Source organism: Malus sylvestris, chromosome 16, assembly GCF_916048215.2.
Source record: "Malus sylvestris chromosome 16, drMalSylv7.2, whole genome shotgun sequence".
In the NCBI taxonomy this organism is placed as follows: domain Eukaryota; kingdom Viridiplantae; phylum Streptophyta; class Magnoliopsida; order Rosales; family Rosaceae; genus Malus; species Malus sylvestris.
The window spans coordinates 1486685-1506980 of NC_062275.1; the positions used below are offsets into that span (position 1 = coordinate 1486685).

At 40.0% G+C, this 20296-nt stretch overlaps 1 protein-coding gene and 1 long non-coding RNA gene across 2 annotated transcripts; one reads left to right on the forward strand and one right to left on the reverse strand.

Annotated features, from left to right (window-relative positions):
• Window positions 1–3879: 3879 nt before the first annotated feature.
• Window positions 3880–7826, reverse strand: LOC126606340 (uncharacterized). Its single transcript, XR_007617186.1, has 2 exons — window positions 7738–7826; window positions 3880–4194 (listed from the first exon to the last, which is right to left on the reverse strand). It is a non-coding gene; the product is annotated as an uncharacterized LOC126606340 (long non-coding RNA).
• Window positions 7827–8462: 636 nt separating this feature from the next.
• On the forward strand, window positions 8463–10887 carry LOC126606331 (pectinesterase-like). The gene is made up of 2 exons (XM_050273702.1): window positions 8463–9387; window positions 9973–10887. Exons 1-2 carry the CDS (start codon window positions 8466–8468, stop codon window positions 10662–10664), a joined length of 1614 nt encoding a protein of 537 aa, XP_050129659.1. The 5' UTR covers window positions 8463–8465; the 3' UTR covers window positions 10665–10887.
• Window positions 10888–20296: the final 9409 nt, after the last annotated feature.

Consider the following 20296-nt stretch of genomic DNA (forward strand, 5'->3'; position numbering starts at 1 on the left):
GTATCCACAAAAAAATGAGGGAAAGGACGTTAACGCACCGTTGCCGCCCTTCACGACCGCGTCATATTGTTCAACGAAGCCATTGACTCCTTCCGCGATGCGCTCGTGTTTATGGACCAGCTGGGCACCCCGTCCTTTCATGAAAAGATTAGGGATACGAATCTCCAGATGAATTGTGAAGAAGACTTAGAGCCCGTGGCGGAATGGCCTCTCAAGACGAAGTGTCCAATCGGGTGGAGGGTGTGACCAAGGTTACGGGCATTTGTGGTGAGACCGCCACCTTTACACACTTGGGTTTGGCCACTAAGGAGGCCTGAAAATGAGCAATTATTATGGGTTGAGCATGCCCATATAAAGAAGAGAGGCAACCCAATAGACTAGAGGGGTTGAATTTTGGATCATTTCCTTTTCTCCTTAAATTGGTTAGGAGCCCTTGAGCACTCATGGTTGAATGTATTGTAACCCAACATATATATATATATATATATATTACAAATTTTCAATTGAAGCGGTCCATTTCTGGGTAAACCACTTAAAATTTATTTCGTTAAAATGTTATGCATATTATTGTCCACAATAATTGATTATTCAAATCTTTTGGTTAGTCTCATCAACTTTCAGCGTTAACATGACCCATACCAAAATTCACGTTTTCATAACTCATAAGAGATTCCTTTTCACGTGTGAACTATATTTTTGTATATAAATTTGGGTACTTTTGAAATGCAACATCTATCAATGTTGTTATACGAGAGGTAAAATGCCTCTATTAGTTGATCTTACTAAAACCCTAATTAGTGACTGGTGGCCTCATTTCAGTGATTAAAGCCATACTGGGTTGGAAATAGGAATATTTTGATGGACGCAACCACGGGTGTTCAAATTCCAATCAACTTTGATCAAAGAAAATAAATTAATACAACTGTAGGCCAATTAGTGGTCAATAAAATAGTGATACACTTACCATTTATTTATACTATCTCTCAAATAGAGATAGAGTTCACCAACACATATGGGTCTCATATTCATTAGAGAGATGATACAAGTAGATAGTAAGAATAATATTTTTATAATCAATACTGTTAGACGTATCAAGATTTATAAATTTCAAGGAAAAGAAGAGGGACCTCAAGACCATGCTCAACTTGGCATTTTACATTCCATCCTCGAAATAATTTATGGCGTGTTTACTAATTCGTAATCAGATTGAAGGGAATTGAATTGAGAAGAAATCGGATTGAGAAGAAATTAGATTGAGGAGGAAACAGAATTAGATTCATGTTAATGTTGTTTACTATACTAGCTGGAATCGGAGTAAAAATGATATTGATTTCATATAACTTGTTTACTAGTTCACCTGAATCGGAATTAAAACTAGCTTGATTACTAAACTACCCTTGTGTAACATAATTTTTTTCATGCTAGTTAATGAAATTTAATTTTATATCATATTAATAAATTTCATCACGTAAGGTTTTGTGTTAATAAAAAGTATAGTTATTTAATAAAAATTAAAAATATTATACCATCCTTATCCCCCATTTTGCCCAGATGCATCCTCATCCATTCCCACCCCTTTGTTATTTGATAAGAAACTCTTTCTTCTTCCCGATTTTCATCATCCTCATTCCACCCTTTGCCCAGATGCATCCTTAACTTTTTCTTTCCCAACTATCCTCTCACTTGTTTCAGATGCATAGACCACACGCCTTCCCCTTTCATTATGATCACTTCTCTTTCTCATCTTTACTTTTCCAACAGCCCTCCCGCTTGCCCAGATGCATAAACCTTCACGACGCCTCCTATCATCCTCAATCAATTATCGTTGTCGTCAATAGGTTCTGCAAGCAACCAAGAGAACTGGGTCCGTTGGCTTGAGCCCTAAGCCTGAGTCCTCCAATGGAAATTGGTGGGATTGGAGAAGATGGATTTAGTGTCTGCCTGCTGGTGGTGAAGTTGTTGATTATTTTGTAATAAGCAAAATTATAGGAGGGCAATCTAGGAAGAAAAGTTGTATTCCGGATGGCCTCCAATATCCGGAACTCAAATACTAGCTTAATCTAGAGAATCCCACTCCGCCAATTTCAAGAGTCCAATTCTGGAATTGGTGCGGGTCCCACACGGAACCTGATTCCTGCCCAACTAGTAAACACATGAATCCATCGAAGAGCATGCAATTCCATTACCGTCCCCTCCATTCCTCTTTAGTAAACACGCCATTAGTGTAATCTCACATCCACCCATCCATCTTTCATCATTTGGTTATTCGTTCAAAGTCTTATCCCTAAGAAACAGAAAGAACCTAGATCGAGAACAAGTTCCTTGCTCACTCACACATCGTTTGATTAAAATCAAATACAAGAGCACAACACAATAGCTTTCACAATATTTCTATGTCAGCTAATGTAGGCCAATGACAAGCCCAGTGTACCAAACTTTTTGCTAAGAGTTTTATAAAGTAGAAATTATGTGGTATATCAAAAGGTGGTCTAGAGTCTACTTCCCGAGAAAGTTTTCAATGTTGAAAACACGGTTCGATACACCAAGTGTCATAATACAATTGATTGAAATTTTTTATTTTCAAATATTCAACCACATATATTATGATACTTGGTATATCCAACCGTATTCTCAGCACACTAAAAAATTTCTCTTACTTCACATATGGTGTACACCTAATAAACTTCTAAACGATGAGAATCCATCCAATCGAAATCAAAGGCCAAAGCTTCACAGAGTCTCTTGGTGCATTTGCGTGTGGTCCTCCTTGAAAATTGGACTCTTCCTAATTAAATATCCGGCACAACGTTTACATCTCCATTATTTGGCCCTCCTTGGTACGTGTTCAACTTTCGAATCATTACTGACACAAATTACTAAGTTGCTTTGGATCGATTAGTTATTTAACGGCACAAGAGTAATACAAAGTACGTACAAGTGAGGGAATGTCCAAAAGATCAATCTTATACTTTTTAAAATGAAATCGAGGAAATTAAACTGCTTTAAGTCAGAAATTATGCTGATTGGTCTTAATTTATAACAAAATCTCAACAGTAATTTGCCGTAAGATTTTGATTTAAGCGATATTATTGCTTTAAGCTCACTAAAAACTCATGAAAGAGTTTGAACACGAAACACTGTTAGTTATAGAAAACAGCCTTATCCACCAAATCAATTCAGTAGTATAATTTCTATGGCCAAAGTGGTAAAACATTCGTCTTCCATCCCTTTCTTTATATTCAGCTGATCATACAAGGACAAACTACAAAGAATCATGACTCCGAGTCAATTGTCTGCATTTTTAGTCTTCCACCATCTTATGTTGTAGCCTCAAATGGTCGCTCCCAACTGGCATATAGAGACACCACCATGCATAAAGTCTACAGAACACCTTTATCCCCGAAAGAACCGCACGTACATCACGTTTGCAGTCCTACATGGTAGGGGAAGTCAACAAGAGGAACTTTAAATATGATTACGCTACTACTTTAATTAATAGCAAAGTTTTTTTTGTAGTAAAACTTCACATCTGACGGATTGGGCAGATGGTAAAGTTGAAAACATTATGACCTCGTTTAGCAGCTCGGACTGTACTAACTATTTCAGTCGGATAAGATAATTTGTCATCGGATAGTACTGACTATTTAATTGGGCGTTTGGTGCAGTACCGGATAAAAAACTCAATTCATCAAAGATTATCATGTTTATTTACTTCCTCAAAAGGAGATTGAATAACATTTATGGCACTGAGTTTCACAATTTAAAACTAGCAAGAGAGATGGAAAAAGAGCCAGCTTGATTTTGTTTTCAGCGACCCGACTAATTAATACCGACGATTTTGAGTGTATAAGTTATCCGGCGTACGTCGTATAAAATAGGTTGGACCGTATAAATAATCCGGTGCTAATTTAATACCGAATGGCACCAAACACCGGATAGTATTTGTTTATACCATACTTAGGGCCTCCGTATTTAGATCTCGTACAAATACTCATGGGACTTAAATGTAATTATGTAATAAAGGAAGGGGCAAATATATAATAAGTGAGGAGCCATTATTCTATAAAAGAACTCCTCACCCTTACAATTAGGGGGGCCATTTCCTAAGCCTCTCTTATCTAGAACAAAGCTCTCACACTCTCTCCCTCACAAATACTCTCAGAGAAATACAATCAGTGTGGACGTAGCCCAAACCTTGGGGTGAACCACGATACCTCTTGTGTTATTTACATTTCATGTAGATTCACGGTCGGATTTATGTTGTTCCAAGACCTCCGGTTTTGTGCATCAACATTTGGCGCCGTTTGTGGGAATTGACACAAAAAACTATGTCGGTTCTTTTTCATTTTTTCACCTCCACCGTGAATCTGCAAAAAACCCAAGATCCAAAGCCAAACCTAGAACCTCCCTTCTTGGGGCTTTTACCAGAAAACCACAGTTTATTCTCTCTCTATCTCTCCTTTTCTTTTGCCGCAAAGGAAGAAAGATTCGTCCTGGAGGAATGGCTACTATCAGAAACACAAGATGCATCCTTATTAAACCTATCAACCAAGGTTCCTTCCAGTCGATGGCGTGGAAAAAGCCCAAGAAAGTGTGGACAGCAGGCGCCCCTCCACTGCCATTTGATCCAGGCGCTCCTCCACTGCCGACCGAACCTGCTCTATCTCTCTTTCTCTCTTTCTCTCTCTTTTTCTCTCTCTAAAATCTCAGAACACCTCCCACAAACTCATCATCCTCGCCTCAAAAGCCCATGGCCCTGAGACCAAACATAACAGGCCTGACCCGCAACGGCTCTGCCTCAGGATCCCTCATAAACTCAGCCGTGGACTCCGTCATGGGAGCCGCCGCTGACCGTAAATTCTCATCCCTTCAACTGCAGCACCTACGAGGCCACTACTTCTCCGGAGACAGTAGCGGCGACTCTCCCTCCCTCACCAGCTCCGAGTCCAGCTTCGAAGTCAACTCATCCAACGGCAGCCACAGGTACACCAACAAGCCATTGCTGCAATTTATAAAGGACATCATTAATATTGGTAGTGGCTGGTCGTGATCTGCAGGGAGGGCAGATGATTCCATTTGACGGCGACGTTTCTGCCTTTCTCTGGCCTTGTGATTTTGGAACCAAGCCATTGCTACAAACCTGCATCAAACCCGCTCTGGCAAGAAATCTCAAACCCCCTCTTCAAACCCACATCACCGTCATCACTGCCACCATTGGAAGAGCAAAGGTAGAGCAAAACATTGTAATGGTGTAGACTAAGCGGGACCCCATTACTCCTGGCCTCGTCGTAAAGGCTCAGAGCTTGGAGCAGTTGGCTGTGCCTGGAGCACATGTCTAGCTTATGCCTAAGGACCCTTTCCGGCAATCCCGCCGTGGTTTCTTCTTGGCTTTGTTGGAGACTGCCGGAGACAATGGCAACGGCGAGTTATTGGAGAAAGCCAGAGTCTTTTGTCCATGGAGAAACTGCCGGTGGAATTCAGGGTCGGTTTAGGTTTCGGGTAGATTAAGACCGCCTTGTTGGAAATACCGTTGACAAGGCGGACAACCATACTAGTGACTGTCAGATCTCCACATCGATGCTGCCACACTCTCTCTCTCCATCCTTTGAGCTGTTATTTCTCTCTTATTAGACACCCTTCTGGAAAAGTCTTGGGTTTTCAGCTTTCCAACTGAAAAATGAAGAAGCATGAATGGAAATGTCCTTCAATCCGAAAGTGAAAGGAGAAAAGAAAAGGCAAAAGCAGAGACAGAGATAGAGAGAGAGGCGCAGTGCAAAGAGAAAATGAAAGCAAAAGCAAGGAGTAGGGAGATCAAGAAAAGCTTACTATTATTAATTCTATAACGATTCATTTTGTTTGCCAGGTGAAAAGACTGATAGAGTGGTGGAAAAGAAAAAGCAAAACAGAAAACAAAAGCAAAAGCAAAAGCAACGCACCAACGATCTGCAACTGTCGAAGCTTTTGTGTCGAAACCTTTGTTTTTGTATGATATAATTTATTTTTCTTATCTTTCGGAGACATCTGTATAAATCTCGTCAGAGGGTAATAACAATAATAATAATAATAATAATAATAAAATAAAAAACGACAAAGCCCAAAATAACTCCAACCAGGCGATAAAAAAAGTACGCGCAGTACTTCACAATTATTTGACAACCTGCCGCTATTACCACCAACCAGGTGATCAAAAGTACGCCCAGTACTCCAAAATTATTCGGCAACCTGCCGCTATTACCACCAACCAGGTGATCAAAAGTACGCCCAATACTCCAAATTTATTCAGCAGCATGCTGTCAATCAGGTGATCAAAAGTACGCCCAGTACGTCAAAGTTATACATGAGCACTACTCATGTCAATCATACATAGACATACATGAGCATTACTCATGTCAATCATACATAAACATTCATGAACATCACTCATATCAATCATATATAAACATTCATGAGCATCACTCATGTTAATAGCTTCAAAAGCTTCATTTACAAAAGCTTTAGCTTCAAAAGCTTTATTTACAGAGCTCTAGCTTCAAAAACTTCATTTACAAAAGCTCTAGCTTCAAAAGCTCCTTTTACAGAGCTCTAGCTTCAAAAGCTTCATTTACAAAAACTCTAGTTTCAAAAGCTTCATCTACAGAGCTCTAGCTTCAAAAGCTTAATTTACAGAGCTCCAGCTTCAAAGCTTCACTTGCAAAGCTTCACTTGCAAAGCTTCATCTACAAAGCTTCAATGTAGGGTATACAAATACCGCCTCAGAACAACCGCCACTTCGGCCCATACATGGATTCAATTTGAAGTCTCCAGCCAACATACTCTATTGACCGAAGACTTGGGGGACTACATTATACACCATATGTTGGGCCTCAACTGGGCCTCATGAAAAATACTTAGGGGACTCTAGCTCATTGTTCATGTATTGAGGAGCGAGCCCATATTTTATAAAAGAGCCTCCCTCACTATCATCAGAGCAGCATCTCTCTAGCCCATTATTCATGTATTGAGGAGCGAGCCCTTATTCTATAAAAGGGACTCCCTCACCATCATTAGAAAGCATCGCCGCCCATTGAGCAACCGCCTTGCCGCGAACATCAACTCTAGCCCATTATTCATGTATTGAGGAGCGAGCCCTTATTCTATAAAATGGACTCTCACCATCATTAGAGAGCATCACCGCCTACTGAGCAACCGTCTCGCCGCAAACATCAACTCTAGCCCATCATTCATGTATTGAGGAGCAAGTCCTTATTCTATAAAAGGGACTCCCTCACCTTCAACGCCACAAGCCGAACCAACCAAGGCAACATAAGCCACAAACCAAGCAGCCTCGCAACGTGTACTACTTCTAGTTGAGCATCATTTCAGATTAAGCACCGCCTCATACCGAGCATCAGTTCAAGACAACATCTAGTTACTTCGGCCCACACATGGACTGAATTTCAAGTCTCCAACCAAAAGACTCTCTTGACTAAAGACTTAGGGGACTACTATTTATACCATACTTAGGGTCTCCGTATTTAGATCTCGTACAAATACTCGGAGGACTTATATGTAATTATGTAATAAAGGAAGGGGCAAATATGTAATAAGTGAGGAGCCATTATTCTATAAAATGACTCCTCACCCTCACAATTAGGGGAGGCCATTTCCTAAGCCTCTCCTATCTAGAGCAAAGCTCTCACACTCTCTCCCTCACAAATTCTATCAGAGAAATACAATCAGTGTGGACGTAGCCCAAACCTTGGGGTGAACCACGATACCTCTTGTATTATTTACATTTCATGCAGATTCACGGTCGGATTTACGTTGTTCTAAGACCTCCGGTTTTGTGCATCAACAATATTAAATAGTACTATCCGGTGTGTTATCCAGCATGCCAAACACGCCCTATAGGTGTCATTAGAGTGAGGTCCCACGATCAAAAAATCCAACATGGTATTAGAGTTCACAGTTACGGGCCCATGCAAGCTAAAGGCTTGTCACCAGGAAGTGTGGGCTTGGAAACAAGTTTGGACTTTTAACATATAGCTGGCCTCTGAATTCTTAAGAGACACTTATTGAAAAGACTGATCTGGATTCCATTGGAGCCGACCTCTGAGTTTCAATTGCCGATGTGTGGATCTCCATGTGTCGAAATGGGATTACACGTGAGGGGCCGTGTAGTGGTTTACACGTGAGGGGGCATGTTGGCAGTCCCACACCGGTGGGGGAAGTCAACAAGGCTGGCTTTAAATATGATTGTCCAACTCTAACTAATACAAATGCCTTTTGTGGTAAAACCCCACACATGATGGATTAGGCAGGTGGTAAAATTGGAGACAGTATCGATGTAATTAGAGAGAGACCTATCGGGCCCGTCGATCTAAAAATTTTCACCGCACCACTCACGTAAGCCCTACAAAGGCAAGTTGTGGTCTATAAAAAAGTCCCCATTGGTCCTCTGAAGATCACAGAACAAGGTTCAAACCATGAAGTTCAATGCATATTTTCTTGTGTTCTTTTCTCTTCTATTCATGCTGCAGTATAGTTCCTGTAGAATCACTGCACCATGCAGTCAAACCCCATACCCTCAAGTGTGTCGCCATTACATTAACACTAACCTCTTATCAAACCTAGATCGTCACCAAAGGTTTGCATTTCGTGACTTGGTACTTAAAGTTTCCATGGACCAAGCCATCGAAGCTCATCAACTTGTCTTGTCCTTGAACTTGAACTCATTGGACGCTGACCATACTCGAGCCAAGGGGGCCTGGAATGACTGCTTGGAGCTCTACGAGGACACCGTTGACAAGCTCAACCGTTCCATCGGCTCCACCAATGCCCTTGATGTCAATACATGGTTGAGTGCATCGCTTACTAATCAACAGACATGCCAAAATGGTTTCAAAAACCTCAACATTCCTAGTTCTCATTTGCAATCTTTCCCAAACTACGTCACGCTCTCAACCAACTTGTCCAAGCTGCTTAGCAACTCACTATCAATACACAAGGTCTCAACTTCTTCATCAGCTCTACATTTTAGCAAACAAGTTCGTGGAAGACGACGGCGTTTGCTTTCGGATGATGGGTTCCCAGAATGGGTTTCAGCCGCTGATCGAAAGCTGCTCCAATCGATAAGTAGCGGACCAAACGCTGATATGGTAGTAGCACAAGACGGGTCCGGGAATTACAAGTCAATTTCTGAAGCTGTGGATGCTGCGTACAAGCTACAGGGTGGGGCGACTAAAAGGTTTGTCATACACGTGAAGGCAGGAGTTTACAGAGAAAATATCGAGATTAAGAAGACAATGAAGAACATCATGTTCATTGGAGATGGTATTGATGCAACGATTGTCACAGGGAATGAAAATGTCCAAGATGGTTCAACTACATATCGCTCTGCCACATTTGGTAAGTTTGAGTTGAAGCAATAATAAACTTTGAATCAGTTTAAGGGATATTTGGACTCAACAAACCCCATCATCTTGAGTTAATTTTGAAACTTTAGGTGGCGTCACACTTAGATACTAATTGATTGAAGACCAATTTAATTAACTAAGTCATGATCAATTTGAAAGTCCTAGAGAGACCAACTATTTAAACTACATGATGCGGTTATTGATGATGAAATTATTATTTAAGTGTTTTTTAAAATGCTTATTGTTTACTAGTAACACGTCATATTGTTTGTAAATTAGTCTATCATGTTATTCTTCACTTAAATCATGTTTTGTAAACCATATACATGATTATTAATAATTGAATTATTAAGTGTTGATTAACTTACTTAATTTCTATCATTACTCTTACTCAAATTATAAAGCTATTTACCAGATCCTGCGTTTCCTTTTACTTTCTTTTTTTTTTGCCTTTTCTCGACAAGATTTAAATACTGATAACCTAGCTAATTACATGCCACGTGAATAGTTACAAGTTTTTGTCCTAGTATACATCTAATGGTTCACAAAATTAATAAACTGTTCACTTAAAATTCAGGGGCTACCGGCGATGGCTTTATTGCTCAAGACATGACATTCGAAAACACAGCCGGACCACAGAAATACCAAGCCGTGGCACTCCGCTCCGGCTCCGACCATTCAGTCTTCTACCGTTGCAGCTTCAAGGGTTACCAAGACACGTTATACGTGTATTCCCAACGCCAATTCTACCGCGAGTGCGACATATACGGCACGATCGACTTCATCTGCGGCGACGCCACGGTTGTGCTCCAAAATTGCAACATCTATGCGAGGAAACCAATGAGCAACCAAGTAAACACCGTGACAGCGCAGTCTAGGACCGACCCGAATGAAAACACAGGCATTGTTATTCATAATTCGCGAATCACGGCTGCACAAGATTTGAGACCTGTACAAGGTTCGTTTAAGACGTACTTGGGTAGGCCGTGGAAAAAGTACTCTAGGACGGTAATTATGAAGAGTAATCTTGATGGGTTGATCAATCCTGCTGGTTGGTTTCCGTGGATTGGAAGCTTTGCCCCCTCCACACTTTATTACGGGGAGTACATGAACTCCGGCGCTGGAGCTGGTACTGGAGGGAGGGTCAACTGGCCCGGTTATCATGTTATAAGTAGTGCGGGGGAGGCCGGGAAGCTCACGGTTGGGAACTTTTTGGCCGGAGGTTCGTGGATTCCGAGGACCGGAGTTCCATATACTGCTGGTCTATGATAATGCATGCATGTGGTTGTGGAGAGAAGTTGTTTGACTTGTTAAGGAGGGACTTGTCACACTTGTATATTGTTGTGTGCGGATAGTGACCTAAAGTGAAAATCGTCACATAGCTTGTTTTTAGCTTCCTTTTGCCATTTATCCCTCCTGTAATGCAGTAAATATTTTGAAACTATTACTTAATGTTATTACATGGTGTTATTAATAGATAACTCGTTTGAAATTGCTTATAAAATAAGTAAAAGTACTTTTGATGAAAATATTTTTAGACCTAATCCTTGATAAATATGTTGGTGAATCCTGAAAAGGCAATTCAAATGCTTTTGGAACTCAAAAATATTTTTTCTAAAAACGTTTTCAATCATTTTAAAAACAACTACAAACATGCCATGATATATTGTCACATAATGGTATTAACAATATTGGGTCAACAATGCCCTTCCTTTCATCAAAAGATTTGGAAGGCCAGCATCCAGTTGAGCGCTGGGCATACCGACGCCCGAGTTTGTCAAGAAAGCTTTGAGTTCGTGAACGATGGGCCTATCAAAACCGAAGTGTCTAATCGAGTGGAAGATTTGATTAAGCTTGCGGGCATTGGGCTTGAGCTCCTTGATAAAGTTGAAAAAGGGATAGTGCTCTGATTATAATGCGCTTACGGTCGTTGGAAAAGTTGAAATTGTCAATTAGTGAGATAATTAATAAAAATAAATTAAGGTCTAAATACTTCAAATCTTAACGTCGGTTTGTATTTTCTTCCTTGATTGTGTCGTCTTATAAAAAGATTATATAGTAGTAAGGAAGACAATTTAATCCTACATATCGGTTAATCCTATATACAGGTGTTTGGGCCCAAAATGTTGGTTTGGGCCGAGTTTTATTCTCGGCCCGGAAGGTCTTACGAAAAGGTTATTGTGGATCGCCTAGTTCATGGGCTTCCTAGCCTAGGTCGGCCAAGTCTTGTTGCGAGACGAGTAATTGAATCTTGGTACAATAAGGAGTCTCGGCAAGATAAAGATATTGATAATCCGGAAGTGAATGCAGTTTGATAAAGGATTGGGTTCAAAGTCATAATAAAAATAGGACTAGTCGAGATAGTGTTTGATTAGAATAAGAAGTCCTAATCCGAGTAGGGTTTTAACTCAGTCTAGAGCGGACCTGATGCTATAAATAGAGGAAGATGTGCATCATTCATCTGGTCCTCCAATTCAACACACAACTGCCCTGCGCAAATTCTCTTAACAACCTTAAGATTTTTTCTTTTCTTTTTCCGCCGACACACCTTCAGTTTGGATAAACAGCACTGTAAAGGCAACTGGTGATATCTTCAGTTAGCATAAAAATCACTGTCGTCGTAGAATCAGCCGATCTCGCCGCATCTTCAGTTGGCATAAACAACACTGCGTTGAGGGCGGCTGGTTATCAATCCAAGGCTTGGTCGAAAAGGATTTCCGAATCCTTATTGGTCGAGATCATCTTATTAGCCTTCTCGGCAAAGTGAGGTGTTACAGTTTATTGGGCTCGGCACATTGCACGCCGAGTTATTTTATGATTGGATACTCTCAAGTGGGATTTAGAGTTCGGCACTTCGACTGCCGAACCACATTTACTGTTAAGACTTATATTCGCTTTGAGTATTTGTGCCCTTACACTTTGGTGTCGATTTGGCGTGAGTTTACTCTGACGAATACCATCACTTGGACCGAATCCAACGACGACGATTTGTGAACTTCGTAAGAATAGTAGCCTTGTCTTCAGGTTTGAGAACCCAAGAGGCCGAGACGTGTTCCTTCCTCGGTCGCGATCGCAAGACACATAAGTCAGCCGCGCACCCAACGCAACATCAACACATTTTACTCCTCGTCCGAACTCGGCCAACGAGTTGGCACGCCCCGCATTCAACCGAAAGACGTAGTTAGCTCATAGATTACTTGGCCTGCGCGCCACGTAGGCTTGGTAGTTTTTAGGGTCAACAACAGGTTATAGTTTAAATCCTAGTTTATCGTCGGTTTGTATTTTCTTGCTTGATCGTGTTATCTTACGTCAAAAAAAATAATCATATGTATATTCTTATAATGAAAAATAAGATTACTAATACATTAAAATGAAACTAAAGCTTACGTATATTCTTAGAATAAAAAATAAGCATATTATATCCTTCGATTTCAGAACAGTTTCATGAACTATTTTTCCTTTCATTCTGATTACGAATTAGTAAATGAGTCATTATAGTGGCTTGAAGTAGGGGAGTTAAACTCTCGATTAAATACTAATTGGATTTTACATATATTAGTGAGGTATTATTATTGAATTGGGCCAACAGAAGCACAAGGCTTCTGTTAAGCAACACGACTCGTTAGATATTCTTTTGCTTCCCAACCCAGATGATCGGTCAACATCAACAAGAATGAAGAATCCTGCCCCAACACAATGAACTTTCTAAGAGGTTAACAAGAATCCAAAGAATAAATGGGCCCTATTAAAGTTATGAAGAATTTGCTTTTATAACATTAATGTTTTTTCCTTTTATAAAATCATTAGTTCCTTCTTGTAATACCACTGAATGAATTGTGTACCTTAAATATTCAAAAAAGAATATTTTAGGCCTCCCAAAAATCTTAAATATTCAAAAAAGAATATTTTAGGCATCCCAAAAATGAGGAAAATGAGGTTAACTCACATTCACAAAGATACTTGGACCAATACTGAGTAAATCATGCTCGAAATCAATTAATTAATTAATACTACACGAACGTAAACAAAAAAACTTTGTAATAAACTAGAATTAAATAAACGAAAATGCATCATATGCTTATTCTAAATTAACTATATATGGAAACAACTTTAATTGGCTAGTCCAGATTCGGTGTACAAAAAATCCTAATGTTTGTCCAAAAAATCATGATGAAGTTCTTTCTTACTATATAAACCCCCTCCCCACACCACGACCAGCACAACTCCAGTACATGTACAAGTACAACCAGACATCGATCCCTGGTAATCATGAACACCACCCAATGAATGACGACCCAGTTTCTCCTCTCCCTCCCCTTCCTCTTATTCCTCTCCCGCCCAATCCCCACTGCCGGATCCCCATTCACTGAAAAGGTACAACGCACCAAGGACGCTGTCAACATCGGCCTAACCCATGCCCAGGGCGATCATTCGTTTCCAGCATACCCCCCCCCCCCTCCAATCCGACGTCCGCACTGCTAGGGCCCTTAATTCTTGCGTTGAATTGTTCCAGTATGCTGTTGACTGCTTTCACAATGCTCTTGCGTTTATGGACCAGCTCGGTACCCCCGGTACCCCGTCATTCCATGACCAGATTTGGAAGACAAATGTCCAGTTGACCGCCGCAGGTACCAATGCGCAAACTTGTCAAGAAAGCTTTGATATTGTGAAGGACGGGCCTCTCAAGACCGAAGTGTCCAATCGAGTGGATGATTTGAGTAAGCTTGCGGGCAATGCACTTTCGCTCCTTGTTAAAATTGGATAGAGGGCTGCGCCCTGATCACAATGCGCTTTCATCTTCATTCCATAAAATTATTGTGGTAATTTTGAACTCTTCTGCATCTCCTTAATAACAATTTTTTTTTAAAAAAAAAATCACCTTTTACAGTATGTTAAAGATTACAATTTTACCTAAATAAAGAATATTTGAATATAAAAATTTATAGATACGAATACATGGAAACCGAAAATTCCAACTAGATTTTGGATACCCTTATGGGCGCTAACGGAGCCAAGGTGGGGGCAATGGTATTCCTTGACCCCAATAACCTTGTGGCCAAATTGAAAGGCCTAGTATTAAATTTGAGATTGAAAAATGTTGTGCATAGTGTTGCAAATGGAAGCAGCTATTATATACATATACATACAGCACGCATGCAATAATCAAATATAAAACAAAAGGCATCATTGTTGCCCATGATGCAGCTGCCACGCCTATGATGTGCATTTGCCACGTGCAAACCCTTGCTGACTAGGATGTGGTATCCACATGCAACTGTCCAAACTGTCCAGAATGTGCATCCACATGCTACATTCCTGCTGTCCACTTTGTGCAAACACCTAGAGCCTTTTCGGTGCAGCTTGAGTGATTTCTTTTCCTTTAACACCTAGAGCCTTTTCGGTGCCAACAGCCCCAAACAAGAAGAAGAAGGAGGAGCTGCTGCTCCATTTGTTAGTCATCACTCCATCATCGCCTCTTCTTCCCCTGCTAAATCTTCCCACCACCGTGACTAGTAGTCTACTGCTACTCTTATTCACTTTTCCCACATTTTTCCTATTTTAATTTTAGCCTATAAAAAAACATCTAATCTTAACCGATTCACATTTCAGCATTTTCTCAGCGATTTCCCAAATTAGACTTTTGTTTTTGGGTGCTTCATTTGTTTCCAATTCAATCTGTCAAAGGTACTTGTTGTTTCCCTTTCGGCCATTATTTTCTTTGTTTCAGGGGGCTTCATTTGTATCCAATGCTCATTCTTTTATTTAGGCTTAATTCACATAAATAATACCGAAATGAAGTGTGATCTATTACTCAAAGAAGGTGACATTCTTGGTGTGGCCAGAAGGATACTACCTGTTGTAAATCTTGCCCTATCAAAGACGAGAGCGCTTTTCTCAGGAGAGACATCCATGACCCTCAAGGTAACGACAAACAAAACATTAAGGCAGTGTTTGAATTCAGAATTGCTTGCTTTGCGTGATTAGTAATGGAAGCTCAACTTTTGACATCGTTGTCTTAAATTCCTAGCTCCGCCACTACTTATGGGACATGGTTTTTAAAGTCAGACAAGGCCTTCTATAGTTAAGTGAAATGTACAAATTATAGTTAAGGCATCCGAAAAAAAAAAAGAGGGAAAGGAGGTTAACGCACAGTTGCCGCCCTTCACGACTGCGTCATATTGTTCAACGATGCCATGGACTCCTTCCGCGATGCGCTCGTGTTTATGGACCAGCTGGACACCCCGTCCTTTCATGAAAAGATTAGGGATACGAATCTCCAGATGACTTGTGAAGAAGACTTGGAGCCCGTGGCGGAAGGGCCTCCTCTCAAGACAAAGTGTCCAATCGAGTGGAGGGTGTCACCAAGGTTACGGGCATTTGTGGTGAGACCGCTACCTTTACACACTTGGGTTTGGCCACTAAGGAGGCCTGAAAATGAGCAATTATTATGGGTTGAGCATGCCTATATAAAGAAGAGAGGCAACCCAATAGACTAGAGGGGTTGAGTTTTGGATCATTTCCTTTTCTCCTTAAATTGGTTAGGAGCCCTTGAGCACTCATGGTTGAATGTATTGTACATATATATATATAGGAATTGCTTAAGGGGAGGGATCCCCATTTTTTGAAAAAAATGGGGACACGCTCCCCACCGTTGGATTTGACTTAAATGAAATCCTGTGGTTGAGATTCTATAGCCTGTGTTTTAATCTCAACCACACAATTTCATTAAAGTCAATCTAACGGTGGGGAGCGTGTCCCCATTTTTTTTGAAAAAATGGGGATCCCTCCCCTTAAGCTCCCTGTATATATATATATATTACAGATTTTCAATTGATGCAGTCCATTTCTGGGTAAACCACTTTAAATTTATTTCGTTAAAATATCATGCATATCATTGTCCATCATAATTGACTATTCAAATCTTTTGGTTAGCCTCATCAACTTTCAACGTTAACATGACCCATGCCAAAATTCATGTTTTCATAACTCATAAGAGATTCCTTTTCACGTGTGAACTTTATTTTTGTATATAAATTTGGGTACTTTTCAAATGCAACATCTATCAATGTTGTTATACGAGAGGTAAAATGCCTCTGTTAGTTGATCTGACTAAAACCCTACCTAATTAATGGCTGATGGCCTCATTTCAGTGATTAAACCCATACCGGGTTGGAAATATTTTGATGGACGCAACCACGGGTGTTCAAATTCCAATTAACTTTGATTGAAGAAAATAAATTAATACAACTGTAGGCCAGTTAATGGTTAATAAAATAGTGTTACATTTATTTGTATCATCTTTCAGATAGAATTAGAGTCCACAAACACATATGGGTCTCATATTCATTAGAAAAATGATACAAGTAAATAGTAAAAGTAATATTTTTATGATCAATTTTTATGATCAATACTGTTGAGACGTATCAAGTTTTATAAATTTCAAGGAAAAGAAGAGGGACCTCAACACCATGCACAACTTGGCATTTTACATTCCATCCTAGAAATAATTGAGTGTAATCTCACATTCCACCCATCCATCTTTCATCATTTGATTATTCGTTCAATGTCTTGTCCCCATGAAAAAGAAAGAGCATAGGTCGAGAACAGTTCCTTGCTCACTCGCACATCGTTTGATTAAAATCAAATACAAGAGCACAACACAAAAGCTTTCACGAATATTTCTATGTCGGCTAATGTAGGCCACATGATGGCACTCCGCCACTCCCGCACTCTTAGCTAAAGAAGAATCAAAAGTCCTCAACGGCTTCTTGAGATGAAAAAAAGGGAGTCCACCGAAAACACTTGTCACATCATGGATCATTTACATATTATAATATGGTGAAAAACATGATTAATATCCCGTTGTTGAGAGTATATTAATAAGGCCTAATCGGATAAATGGTCCCCGTGGTCAACAGGTATTCGGATGATAGCCCCTGTGGTAAAAAAATTCGGATTTAAACCCCTGTGGTCTAAGTCTGTTAGGATTTATGCCCTTCGGTTAAATAATGCTGACGTGATTGCCACATATATGCCACGTGGCAAAAATAATAATTTTTAAAATACCTGAATTAAAAAAAAAAAAAAAAAAAAAAAAAAAAAAAACGCAGAAACCCAGAAAATCCCCCCCGCCCTCCGCCCTCCGCCCGTTCCCCCACCCCGCCGGACTTCTTCTCCTTCTTCTTCTTCTTCTTCCCGCCGGAGACCAGCTCCCCCCCCCCCGACGGAGCCCTCTCCCCGCGCGACCCTCCTCCCTCTCCTTCTTCCTTCTTCTTCTTCTTCCCGCCGGTCTCCCTGCGCGACTTCTTCTTCTTCTTCTTCTTCTTCTTCTTGTTCTTCTTCTTCTTCTTCTTCTTCTTCTTCTTGTTCTTCTTCTTCTTCTTCTTCTTCTTCTTCCCGCCGGAGACTAGCTCCCCCCTCGCCGGAGCCGTCTCCTCGCGCCCTCCTCCCTCTCCCTCTTCCTTCTTCTTCTTGCAGATCCGGTTTGTTTGTTTTTTTTTTTTTTTTTTTTTTTTTTTTAATTCAGGTTTTTTTTTAAAAAAAATTAAAAATTATTATTTTGCCACGTGGCAGCCATTTGGCAGCCACGTGGCAGCCACATCAGCATTATTTAACAGAAAGGTTTAAATCCTAACAGATTTAGACCACATGGGTTTAAATCCTAACAGACTTAGACCACAGGGGTTTAAATCCGAATTTTTTTACCACAGGGGCTATCATCCGAATACCTTATGACCACGGGGACCATTTATCCAATTAGGCCTATTAATAAAACCAAATATATTATAATTTGAATAGAATAATAAATCATTAAGTTACAAGCACACCAAATTTTTTTTTTATTGTGTATACCAAGTTTTTTGAGTCGAGGGGCCAATGACAAGCCGCGTGTACCAAAATGTTTGCTAAGGGTTTTATAAAGTAGAAATTACGTGGTATGTCAAAAGGTGGTCTAGAGTCTACTTCCTAAGAAATTTTTCAATGATAGAAACACGGTTAGATACACTGGGTGTCACAATATAAGTTGTTGAAATTTTTTTTTTTCAAATATTCAACCACATATATTATGATACTTGGTGTACCTAACAGTATTTTTGGCACACTGAAAATTCTCTTTTACTTCACATATGGTGTACACCTAATAAACTCCTCGTTTGGCACGCCGTATAAGAGCACCGGATAGTATTAATAGTACGAAACAGATGTTTGGTGAGCTTCGTATTAAATAAGCACCGGATTATTTAATCCGGGCCCACTCATTTTATACACCTCCCACCCGCTTATTTATCTCAACCAAAACCTCTGTATAATTTAGTCGGGTAGAGTGTCCATCTCTCTCGCTCACTTCGTCCCCCTCTCTCTCGCTCACTTCGTCCCCCCATTGCTCCGCCACTCCTTCCTTCCCCAATAACACCGACCCCCGAACCTCCACATCTCCTCCGCCGCTCCCAGCAACCCAACTCCTTCTTTCTGCAAAATTCTTAGAACTCGAGCTGCAAAACGCTAACTTTTCGAATTGGGTTTCTCTAGGAATTGCAGAGAATTATAGGACTGGAGATGTTTTATGAGTTTTTAGCTTAATTGCTCCCTGATTTTGTTGATGGATTTGGGCGATTTGGGGGTGGGACGGAGAGATTTGGGACAACTTTGTGGCTGCTGGGTTCTTCCTGCATTTGACAACTTTGTTTTTTTTCTATTCTTTTTCTTTTCCAGTAATCATCAAACTGGGTTTGGGGGGTGCAGAGAGATCTGCGAAAGAGAGAGAGGGATGGAGTTTGGGGGGTGCAGAGAGATCTGCGAAAAAAAAAGATGATTTCACTTTTTTTTTTTAATTTTATTTTAAGTTTGATTTCTCTTATCCGGTATAATACCAAACATAGTATAAATAATACGATTATTAATCCGATACTGCACCAAACGTCCGATTAATTTAGTCAGTACTATCCGATGACTATTTATCCTATCCAATAGAAATAGTCAGTACAGTCCGAGCTGCCAAACGAGGTCTAAAAGATGAGAATCCATCCAATCGAAATCAAGGGCCAAAGCTCCACAGGGTCTCTTGGTGCATTTGCTTGTGGTCCTCCTTGAAAATTGGACTAGGGTTTTGACAAAGTCTTCCTATCTAAATATCCGACACAACGTTTACATCTCCATTATTTGGCCCTCCTTGGTACGTGTTCAACTTTCGAATAATGACACAAATTACTATCTAAATATCCGACACAACGTTTACATCTCCATTATTTGGCCCTCCTTGGTACGTGTTCAACTTTCGAATAATGACACAAATTACTAAAGTTCCTTTGGATTGATTGGTTATGTAACGGCACAAGAGTACTACAAAGTACAAAGTACGTACGAGTGAGGAAATGTCCAAAAGATGAATAATTTACATATTACAATATGGTGAAAAACATGATTAATATCCCGTTGTTGAGGGTATATTAATAAAATTAAATACATATATTATAATTTTAATAAAATAGTAAATCACTAAGTTACAAGTACGCTAAAAAATATTTCGTTGTGTCTACCAAGCCTTTTGAGTCAAGGGGCCAATGAGAAGCTGCGTTACCAAAAATTTTGCTAAGGGTTTTATAAAGTAGAAATTACATGGTATATCAAAAGGTGGTCTAGAGTCTACTTCCCGAGAAAATTTTCAGTGTCGGAAACAAGACTCAATACACCAAGTGTCATAATACAAGTGGTTGTATTTTTAACCACATATATTGAGCAATACTAGGTAGGCCAAATTTTTTAAACCAAAATTACAAACTAAATGTTGTGGTTGTAGATGGTTAGATTATTAATTAAGTGTCGATTAGCGTGTTTGTTTCTTATTGGTGACAAGTCATTTGATTTGCACTTTGGTATAAAAAATTTGATCTTCCTAGCAC